The following is an 11,376-nucleotide window of genomic DNA, read 5'->3' as shown; positions in this document are numbered from 1 at the left end:
TAGACCCACATGGCTTTGGGATTGGCTGTTGAAGTTCTGAGTGGGAGATCAGGGAGGAACTGTTCAAGCCTTTGATGGAATCTAATGCAGGGGGAAAGCCCACCCAGGAGGAAGCAGGAAGCCAACAGCTGGACTCTTTAGCTCCTATTCACAGTGCCTGGTGGATATCTTCTGACCGTAGCACTTTATAGACAACCCAGTAGAAGATGTTGAAGATGAGGAAAGTGAAAGGGAAGACAGCCCGGGAGATGGTGTCAATCCTCTTGGCCTGGTCCACGTAGAGTTTCCGCATGTTTTCTCCTTCCCTTAGAAGAGGGGCTGGAGGTTGGGGGCTATAAATGCCAGAACCTTCCATTGGACCTCCATCCCTTGCCTGCAGGCAGTGGCCCAGGCCATAGCCACGGAAATAAAGGCGACTTTCTCGGGTGATATCTTCCTCCTGGAATTACATGGAAGAAAAGGCAGAATTTGAGGTCACAGCTCTAAGGCAGAGGAATAGAGACCAGGCCACACAAATATCTCAGGTGGTGCTATGCAGACAGGGTGGCTGGGTACACAGGCCCACTGCATGTTTTTTTATGACCACAAAACTACTCATGAGATAGATGTATGTTAAGCAGCTATATGTGGTATGGATGGTATATGTTATGATTCCGTTTGCAGATAAACCCCGAGCGGCCTTTTTAAAATGCATAACATCATTTAGAGCCATCTAAAACTCAGTGAAGTGCCACCTCACCGCAAGAGGGACATCTCAATGTCAAGTTATCTCTGACGGGTAATAAATAGAATAAACAGAACAATGAAACCTTTAGAAAGCACAGCTGAGATATTTAGACTTGGGAACTTGACTTTAATGACTTCCAAAAGCTGCAAAATTAATTCTGCTTGTACATAGTATCTTAACAAAAATGTTTATCTCGACTTAAAGCTGAAAATTCCAAAAGTTTCAAATAACCTAGTGGGCTATCTGAATTATCGTAAAGGTGATCATGCTCTTGCAGATACGTGTGCTTCTAGGGTAACATTTATTACCCAATACACATTCCATTCATGTACAATATATGCATTCTGATGAACACATTAACACTGAAGAGGTAAATTTTTATATAAGCATTAAGCAATGTAGCAGACTACACAAAGTTTGTCTAATAAATGACAGCTGAAAATCTTAAGTAGCTATAACACAGCTGAGAGCCAGAAGGTAAGGCCACAAAGATAGATAGAGATCTAGAGAGAGATGGAGAGGGAGAAGGAGAGGGAAAAGGAGAGAGAGAGAGAGAGAGAGAACCAAAGCCCCTGAGTGATTAACAGAGAGAACTTTACTCATATAAGAGCCTTTCAGGGCCCCACTCAGAGCCTATTTACTCTTGGTTTCTATATAACCCAAACCTGCCCAATTTTGGCTACTTCTAAAGGACATACTGCCATCAGAAGTAGTGGTTCACAGCCTGGAAATTAGAGGACAGGTAAGTATATACCAAAACCTAGAAATACTTCATTCAAAGATGGTTATAATTTTGTAAAGTATTGATGTTTACAGGAGTAAAAGCTTCAGCTATGTAAGAAATAACCTGAAGTGAAATGCCCCCTTGTGGGATGGTGCCAACTATCTTCTCAGTTTGTCCAGGGCTGAGGGCTTCCTGAGACTAGGGCTTTCAGTACTAAAACAGAATAAGGCACATGTATGTTGAATGGATGTGACAGACATACATAAAATGTAGATAAAAGTAGATTTTACACATGCTATGCAGTTAGAAGGACATCATAGGGTGTTTATAATGAGATCTCTGTAGCTATAGTAACCCACTGAAAAGTGGTTTAATCGATGAGATGTTGGTGTGGTGGGCCCCAGTGAGCCTTGATTATGACAGCACTAGAAGGCCTAGCCTGTCACTGGGCATCAGAGGCAGACAAGCTTAGGTCAGAGATTTATCAACAGATTCCACCTCTTTCTCTGCTTCCTGTGGGCTCATAGTACAGACGTGGGAAAGGGCATCGGTCTTGCTCACTGCTGGGTCCCCAGTGCCTAGCACAGAGCTGGCATCCAATAGGCACCCAGTAGACATTAGTTGAATGAATGAATGGACTGATGAACCACATGCCTCAGAGTAAAGGACAGGGAACGGCTTTGTTCTCATGAAGCCAGCCTCCTCTCAGGATCTCAGACTGAAGAGTCTACTCAGAAGAGAATCTTAGCTACAGAGTACTTGGCAGGAAAAGCAATTACTCCTTGCCCCACCACTGCACAAGGGCGTGATGCCCTTCGGCCTTTAGAAAGAGTGGCACCTTTGGCATAGAGAAGGGTCTCTCTAAGTTTGCCCACCAGAGAGCCTTGCTATTCAATCCTCGATTTTTCCAGTCTTTGTGAAGAGAGTTGTACACGTGTAGGCCAGAGGCAATTCACTCCTGTGGTGGTGCTTTGACCCTGAGTTGTTGTGGTGAGGCAGCCTCAGTTCTCTCCTGAAAGTTCTTTACATAACCTGTCACCACAGACCTTGGCTCACCTCATCTGTATTCTGTAATTCATTTTCACACTGTTTCTACCAGAGAGGTTGTGCTGGACCCATTTTATAGATGAAGAACTAGAGGCAAACAAAATATCTCCCACATAAGTGAACAATGAGGGGGTAAATAAAATGATTTTTCGTTTTGCTTTCCAGTTCAGAGTCCCTCAGACTCCCTGTTCCCTGCTGCTCATCCTGATCCTCTCAGCTCTCCAGCCAGAGGATACAAGCATGGAATATATTTGTTTGCAAAAATCTCTGAAAGAGAACGTTGAATCCAACTGCTCTTTCTGTTTCTATAGATCTAATTATTTCCCCTTTTCTCCAATCACAGTAAATCTAAAGGGAATTATTGGGAAATATTCCAAGGCTGGAAAAAGCTATTTCACACAGGAGAGAAAATATGGCCAATAGAATGTCATCCTTGGCTATTTTTAATTTTAACATGTTGCACCACTTGTAGTTGGGGGAGCAAACATGAGTGGCCTAAAATTCAAGGGTGGGGATCCTGGATTTGGGTATTACCTATTTAGGCGAAATTCTGAGGGGTGTGTGTGTGTGTGTGTGTGTGTGTGTGTGTGTGTGTGTGTGTGTGGGACAGTGGAGGCTTAAACTCCACTTTGTGGCTTCCATGGCTGTTGAAATAGAACATTTCTGTGGCAGATATCTATAGGGGAGGAGGGCTGGGGAGCTAGAGAGGAAAGATATTCCAAAACCAAGCTGAGGCGGGAATGCACGGTGTGGAGATGGGAAGGGGGGATAGATATTGAGTGATATATATTGAAGTGAGAGAGGAAATTGGAGAATGGGGGAGGGTCTTGGGGGATGGAAAGAGGCAAGCAGGGTTCTGGGATCAAGCGCCTGAGAGGATTTGGCAATATTTTGAAATTTCTTCCATTTCTCAAGTTATTCTATTGATAATGGTAAGGCTCTTTCTCTTTCCATCTTGAAAGAGAGCCCTTGCCAATCAGCCTGCAAAGGTTGGTGGAGTAGATTCTGTGGCTGCTGTGTCCAGAACCTGGTGCCAGGGCCTGTTGAGATTATAAAAAAGGAGAGACAGACTCTTCCCTGTGGGGTTTCTAGACTAGCTGGGAAGACAAAGTGGAAATGTCTGGGGGAAAAAATTGAGCTATTGGATTGCCCAAAAACCCGAACGAACTTTTTGGCCAAGCCAATATTTTAGACCGTGACATGGAAGGAGATCACCATGCTGTGGAGATGGGTGGTTGAGGAGAGATTTGAGAAGAACAGAATGAAGTCTGGAGCTGGGTGAACAGCTGGCTGGCTTCTAGAATACTCCTAACTTGTTCTTGACTAAGGGATCCCTGAAAATCATATGGATTCTCTCTCTCCCTTAAGAGGGCTCCTCTCAAGACTAAAAACTGCTGCTCTAGCTGGAACAGCAGGGCCCAGAGAGAGGTTCTAGAAATGGATTAACCCTGCATCAACTTTTTCAACCTGCTCAGTGACCTCTAGGATTCTGCTACATTTCTTCTGGGATGGCAGTGGCTTTAGGAAACTCAAAAAGGGACAGGACTAATGGCACAGGTTTTGGTTTTCAGGTTTTATTTATATTAATCATAAGCCCAGTCCACTTTGAGGCAGGATCCAGGTGCCTAAGCAGGGCCCAGGCTGATGTTATAACTTCGCAAATATTGAGCACGGGTTATGACAGACTTCATTATGAAATCAGGATCACCCTATACATGACCAGGAGGGGATAGGCTGTGGGCAGTTGGAGGTTGGAGAGGTGCAGGGAAGGGGGCGGGACTAGTGTCAACCTGGAGTAGCTCTACAGTAACTGCAGCAGTCTTCTGTTTCCGGGACACCCACACAGGCAATCTAACTGGCAAAAGGACTCTGGAACTGGTTGGCAGCCTGCTCTTCTTTCCCAAGGTAGGCATTGAGAAGGCATCAAGATAAAAACCCCTATAAAGATAAGATTTTGGTACCTGCGGGCAGGCTTGACACAGCTAAAAAGGAGGTGGGGACAGTTAGCTTAGAAAAGGGTGCATCTACTTTTCTTGCCCTTCTGCCAAGTCCATATATTTTTTCTAAGTCTCAGCATTGGATAGGAAGGCTTTTAGGTCTCTTGAAGAATCGGTCCTACGCAAGGAGATGTAGTTATGGATCAATCCACTAGAGGGCGGGTTTCCCAGGACACAACTCAAGGACTGAAGCCAGGCAAGAATTGATAAATTCTGACAAACCATTAGATGAGGCAGGAGCCCTGCCCTCAGCAGAAAGGGACCTTAGCAAGGAACATGAAATCCCGGAGGATAATTTTAGTGCAGACATATGGTAAGGGTACTCCAGGAGCAGCTGAAGTGGGAGGTGGGATGTTAAGAAGAGAGAAGAACCTTAGTGCTACAGTGGCCCCGACAGGCTAGAGCCAGTGGGCTTAGATAGAACATTGTTTCCTCTCCCCCAAGAGGTCATATGTGCCTGCCGCTTGGCTTTGGAGCCTCCAGATAAGGCAGAAAACAAGGAGTCAGAGCTCAAGACAGGCCAGAGCTCTGTGTGTCTGATGATTAAGTGACCAGTATGTAGCTCAGCAAAGGCTTTTAGCTTTGCTCATAATTGGGCACTGGCTTCTGTGAGAGTGGCCCAGGCACCTCTGTTGTCATGGCAACATACCTAGCACCTATGGTCTGGGTAACGGTGGGGAGGAAGAACTGCCTCTGTTGTCATGATGACAAAATCCCTGCTCTATTTCCCCAGGTGATCACTCTACTGTAGAAGAAATGGGGTTAACAAACAAGAGCGAGGGAGAACAACAGCTCATGCCCAACAACTCTGATGCGCCCAATGAAGATCAAGGTGAAGAAATCCAACAGCCAGAAGAGGCAAGTGGTGGTTTTTCAATTCCAGTTTAGTTATGGGGACCCTTTTATAATGCTCCCCTAGAAAGGCAACAATGCTTGATCTGAATTCTTAACCACCAAACAGTATATGACAACTTGGGGTACCTTCCTCCTGGGTGGGAGGAGAGTCAGGAGCAACCACTAATTATTCTCAAAGCAATCTCATGTTAACTAACTTGACAAGGTTCTAATATTGGCTAACATTTTTTCAGTGCTTACTATGCCTATGCTCTTAATCAGTCTGCTAGACTGCCCTACAGGAATTAAGGTCCCATTGGACAGAAAAATAAATAGAATCAAAGAGGTTAAAGTACTTAGCTTATTTGTGACCAGCTTGGGACTAGAATCCAGGGTCCTGATTGCCTGTCTAGTCCTTGCAGCCTAGGTCAAGTCTTGGTTTGTGGGAGGAGTAGTAGGGAGGAAGGAGTCCAAAGGAGAAAGGAAGTGGGCCCCTCCCTAGTTATACTCACCATGCGTTGGCACCTCTGCCTTCTTCGAAGTCGCATGAATTCCTTATGCTGACGGGAGACAAAATTGACAGCAGCGTACTCCAGCAGGGCAGCGAACACGAAGAGGAGGCACACAGCCATCCAGATATCAATTGCCTTCACGTAGGACACCTGCAACATCCACCAATGGAGCAGTCAACTTTCCAGGAGTCCTTCCATGGCCTGTCCAGTGAGTTGCCAACCCATATCAACTGCCTGCTGTTCTTCAGTTTTATCCTGAATTTATTCTGGTTTTTAAAGAAGCTTCCCATGATATATCCCATTGTCTGAAGGCCCATGTCAAAGAGATCGGGCTACCCATCATCTTTCACCTCTCTGCCCTCTCCACCCTCCTCTTCCATCTGCCTTTCCTCCCTACACTTCTTTTCCTTTCTTTCTTTCTTCTTTCCTTACTTCTGCTTCTGCTTCTTATTATTCTTTTCACTCTTGTCTTCTGATTCTTTTCCTTCAATAAAAAGCAATGAACATGAATGCTGTATTTGTTTGCCTTCTGTTCTCTCCTAGGGTCATCACAGCTGTGGTGGTAATTGGGTGGGGTGCGTTATTCCCATGTGAGACACATGAGGACATTGGAGGCCTTGAGGGGAAAAATCTTAGCCAAGATTACCCAGTGAGAAGATAGCAGTAGGGCTTGGGGATCCTGGGCTTTCAATTCAGTGGTGCTGCCCTTTACCTAGGCTGTAGTATCAATATCAGACTAGGAGGTCCTTCCTTTCCTTCCTCCAACCCTATTCTTCCTTGACCTTGTGATTTTTTTCCTGCTGTTCTTTGTGAGAGACCCTGGTGGGGATTTGAACTGAGTGGTGAGTGAGTGCCTCATGTCTTACAATGAAGAGCAGAACAGGGCAGGGATCCCAATGGAGTGTACAAATCACCCCCGGCTATGGATGCGTCTCTCATTTCAAGGCACTGCTGGCTTCTGCTTATCCATTCCTTAGTGCTCTCCTCTACTACCTGCCTTGGTAGCCTTTAAGTACAGTCAGCCCTCTGTATTCATGGATTCTGCGTTTGAGGATACGAAGGGCCTAATGTAAGGGACTTGAGCATCTGCTGATTTTGCTATCTGCAGGGGGTCCTGGAAGCAATCCCCCACTGGTACTGAGGGATGACTGTACTTTTCTCTCCCATTTCCCTTGTGAAGAGTGAATGCTCACTTCTCCTGAAGCAGGGTTGTGGCTGGGTGGGACTAGAAGGGAGGCCAGAGCTCAGGTTTATGAAGTCCTTTCACTTCCTCAATCAGATCACCTCCGTACATTGTTTTGAGCAGCTGAGCTCACCTTATGGGGCTCCCCAGCAGGAGTAGGACTAATGACAGGCAACTTTTTTCATCAGCCTCTGCTATGTTGGACAGTGAGGTTGCTGCAGATTCCAGGTAAGGAGCAGGTCTCACTAGAGAAATCTTCCACCTCAGTGGTTCTTAACTAGGGCTGACTCCCCCCAACCCCACCCCACCAGGGGCCTTTCAAAATGTTAGGAGACATTTTTGGGTGCACAATTTTGGGGTGGTGCTGGCAACTGGCATCTAGTGGGTAGAGGCCAGGGAAGTTGCTAAATATCCTACAGTGCATAGGACAGCCCCTCCCAACCCACACATTAAAGAAAAATTATCTCACCCAAAATGATGATAGTGCTAAGATTGAGAAACCCTAGGAAGACACTGGAACTCACCAAAAAAGATACCCCACATCCGAAGACAAAGGAGAAGCCATAATGAGATGGTAGGAGGGGCGCAATCACAGTAAAATCAAATCCCATAACTGGTGGGTGGGTGACTCACAGACTGGAGAACACTTATACCATAGAAGGCCACCCACTGGAGTGAAGGTTCTGAGCCCCACGTCCGGCTTCCCAACCTGGGGGTCCGGTAACGGGAGGAGGAAATCCTAGAGAATCAGACTTTGAAGCCTAGTGGGAATTGATTGCAGGACTTCGACAGGACTGGGGGAAACAGAGACTCCACTCTTGGAGGGCACACACAAAGTAGTGTGCGCATTGGGACCCAGGGGAAGGAGCAGTGACCCCAGAGGAGACTGAACCAAACCTACCTGCTACTGTTGGAGGGTCTCCTGCAGAGGCGGGGGGTGGCTGTGGCTCACCGTGGGGACAGGACACTGGCAGCAGAGGTTCTGGGAAGTACTGCTTGGTGTGAGCCCTCCCAGAATCTGTCATTAGCCCCACCAAAGAGCCCAGGTAGGCTCCAGTGTTGGGTTGCCTCAGGCAAAACAACCAACAGGGAGGGAACCCAGCTCCACGCATCAACAGTCAAGCGTATTAAAGTTTTGTTTTATTTTTTTTGTGGTACGCGGGCCTCTTATGGCCTCTCCCGTTGCAGAGCACAGGCTCCAGACGTGCAGGCTCAGCAGCCATGGGTCACGGGCCTAGCCGCTCCACAGCATGTGGGATCTTCCCAGACCGGGGCATGAAGCCATGTCCTCTGCAATGGCAGGCGGACTCTCAACCACTGCACCACCAGGGAAGCCCCGTGAATTAAAGTTTTATTGAGCTCTGCCCACCAGAGCAACAGTCAGCTCTACCCACCACCCGTCCCTCCCATCAGGAAACTTACACAAGCCTCTTAGGTAGCCTCATCCACCAGAGGGCAGACAGCAGAAGCAAGAACTACAGTCCTGCAGCCTGTGGAATAAAAACCACATTCACAGAAAGATAGACAAGATGAAAAGGCAGAGGGCTACGTACCAGATGAAGGAACAAGATAAAACCCCAGAAAAACAACTGAATGAAGTGGAGATAGGCAACCTTCCAGAAAAAGAATTCAGAATAATGATAGTGAAGATGATCTAGGACCTCGGAAAAACAATGGAGGCAAAGGGGCTTCCCTGGTGGCACAGTGGTTGAGAGTCCACTTGCCGATGCAGGGGACACGGGTTCGTGCCCCCGTCTGGGAAGATCCCACATGCCGCGGAGCAGCTAGGCCCGTGAGCCATGGCCGCTGAGCCTGCACGTCCGGAGCCTGTGCTCCGCAACGGGAGAGGCCACAACAGTGAGAGGCCTGCGTAATGCAAAAAAAAAAAAAAAAAAAAAAAAAAAAAAAAAGAATGGAGGCAAAGATCGAGAAGATGCAAGAAATGTTTAACAAAGACTTAGAAGAATTAAAGAACAAACAAACAGAGATGAACAATACAATAAGTGAAATGAAAACTACACTGGAAGGAATCAACAGCAGAATAACTGAGGCAAAAGAACGGATAAGTGACCTGGAAGACAGAATGGTGGAGCTCACTGCTGCAGAACAGAATAAAGAAAAAAGAATGAAAAGAAATGAAAACAGCATAAGTGACTTCTGGGACAACATTAAACACAACAACATTCGCATTATAGGGGTCCCAGAGGAGAAGAGAGAGAGAAAGGGCCAGAGAAAATATTTGAAGAGATTATAGTTGAAAACTTCCCTAACATGGGAAAGGAAAGAGCCAGGAAGTGCAGCGAGTCCCATACAGGATAAACCCAAGGAAAAACATGCCGAGACACATAGTAATCAAATTGGCAAAAATTAAAGACAAAGAAAAATTATTGAAAGCAGCAAGGGAAAAATGAAAAATAACATACAAGGGAACTCCCATAAGGTTAACAGCTGACTTCTCAGCAGAAACTCTACAAGCCAGAAGGGAGTGGCATGATATACTTAAAGTGATGAAAGGGAAGAACTTACAACCAAGATTATTCTACCCAGCAAGGATCTCATTCAGATTCGATGGAGAAATCAAAAGCTTTACAGACAAGCAAAAGCTAAGAGAATTCAGCACCACCAAACCAGCTCTACAACAAATACTAAAGGAACTTCTCTAAGTGGGAAACACAAGAGAAGAAAAGGATCTACAAAAACAAACCCAAAGCAACTAAGAAAATGGTCATAGGAAAATACATATCGATAATTACCTTATAAATGAATGGATTAAATGCTCCAACCAAAAGACACAGGTTTGCTGAATGGATACAAAAACAAGACCCATATATATGCTGTCTACAAGAGACCCACTTCAGACCTACGGACACATACAGACTGAAAGTGAGGGGATGGAAAAAGATATTCCATGCAAATGGAAATCAAAAGAAAGCTGGAGTAGCTATACTCAGATAAAATAGACTTTAAAATAAAGAATGTTACAAGAGACAAGGACACTACATAATGATCAAGGAATCAATCCAAGAAGATACAACAATTATAAATATATATGCACACAACATAGGAGCACCTCAATACATAAGGCAACTGCTAACAGCTATAAAAAAGGAAATCGACAGTAACACAATAATAGTTGGGGACTTTAACACCTCACTTACACCAATGGACAGATCATCCAAAATGAAAATAAATAAGGAAACAGAAGCTTTAAGTGACACAATAGACCAGATAGATTTACTTGATATTTATAGGACATTCCATCCAAAAACAGCAGATTACACTTTCTTCTCAAGTGCACACAGAACATTCTCCAGGATAGATCACATCTTGGGTCACAAATCAAGCCTCAGTAAATTTAAGAAAATTGAAATCATATCAAGCATCTTTTCTGACCACAACGCTATGAGATTAGAAATGAATTACAGGGAAAAAAATGTAAAAAACACAAACACATGGACGCTAAACAATACGTTACTAAACAACCAAGAGATCACTGAAGAAATCAAAGAGGAAATCAAAAAATACCTAGAGACAAATGACAATGAAAACACAACGATCCAAAACCTATGGGGATGCAGCAAAAGCAGTTCTAAGAGGGAAGTTTATAGCTATACAAGCCTACTTCAAGAAACAAGAAAAATCTCAAGTAAACAATCTAAACTTACACCTAAAGTAACTAGAGAAAGAAGAACAAACAAAACCCAAACTTAGCAGAAGGAAAGAAATCATAAAGATCAGAGCAGAAATAAATGAAATAGAAACAAAGAAAACAATAGCAAAGATCAATACAACTAAAAGCTGGTTCTTTGAGAAGATAAACAAAATTGATAAACCATTAGCCAGACTTATCCAGAAAAAGAGGGAGAGGACTCAAATCAATAAAATTAGAAATGAAAAAGGAGAAGTTACAACAGACACCGCAGAAATACAAAGCATCCTAAGAGACTACTACAAGCAACTCTATGCCAATAAAATGGACAACCTGGAAGAAATGGACAAATTCTTAGAAAGGTATAACCTTCCAAGACTGAACCAGGAAGAAACAGAAAATATGAACAGACCAATCACAAGTAACGAAATTGAAACTGTGATTAAAACTCTTCCAACAAACAAAAGTCCAGGACCAGATGGCTTCTCACAGGTGAATTCTATGAAACATTTAGAGAAGAGCTAACACCCATCCTTCTCAAACTCTTCCAAAAAATTGCAGAGGAAGGAACACTCCCAAACTCATTCTATGAGGCCACCATCACCCTGATACCAAAACCGCACAAAGATACTACAAAAAAAGAAAATTACTGACCAATATCACTGATGAATATAGATGCAAAAATCCTCAACAAAATACTAGC

General features: G+C 44.5%; 1 protein-coding gene across 1 annotated transcript in view; it reads right to left on the bottom strand.

Annotated features, from left to right (window-relative positions):
- The window catches only part of LOC113615293 (glycine receptor subunit alpha-4), a 29,308-nt gene continuing 17,932 nt past the window's right edge, over nucleotides 1-11,376 (bottom strand). The window contains exons 8-9 of the mRNA XM_027097517.1: nucleotides 5,842-5,991; nucleotides 1-439 (exon numbers count right to left, since the gene is read on the bottom strand). Of these exons, the coding sequence (XP_026953318.1) occupies nucleotides 149-439; nucleotides 5,842-5,991 (441 nt within the window). The 3' untranslated portion in view covers nucleotides 1-148. The remainder of the gene's footprint in view (nucleotides 440-5,841; nucleotides 5,992-11,376) is intronic.

Source organism: Aethalodelphis obliquidens, unplaced genomic scaffold (genome assembly GCF_003676395.1).
Source record: "Aethalodelphis obliquidens isolate GAN/ISIS:26980383/991018 unplaced genomic scaffold, ASM367639v1 scaffold114, whole genome shotgun sequence".
NCBI lineage: Eukaryota > Metazoa > Chordata > Mammalia > Artiodactyla > Delphinidae > Aethalodelphis > Aethalodelphis obliquidens.
This window is presented reverse-complemented; position numbering and strand designations above follow the sequence as displayed.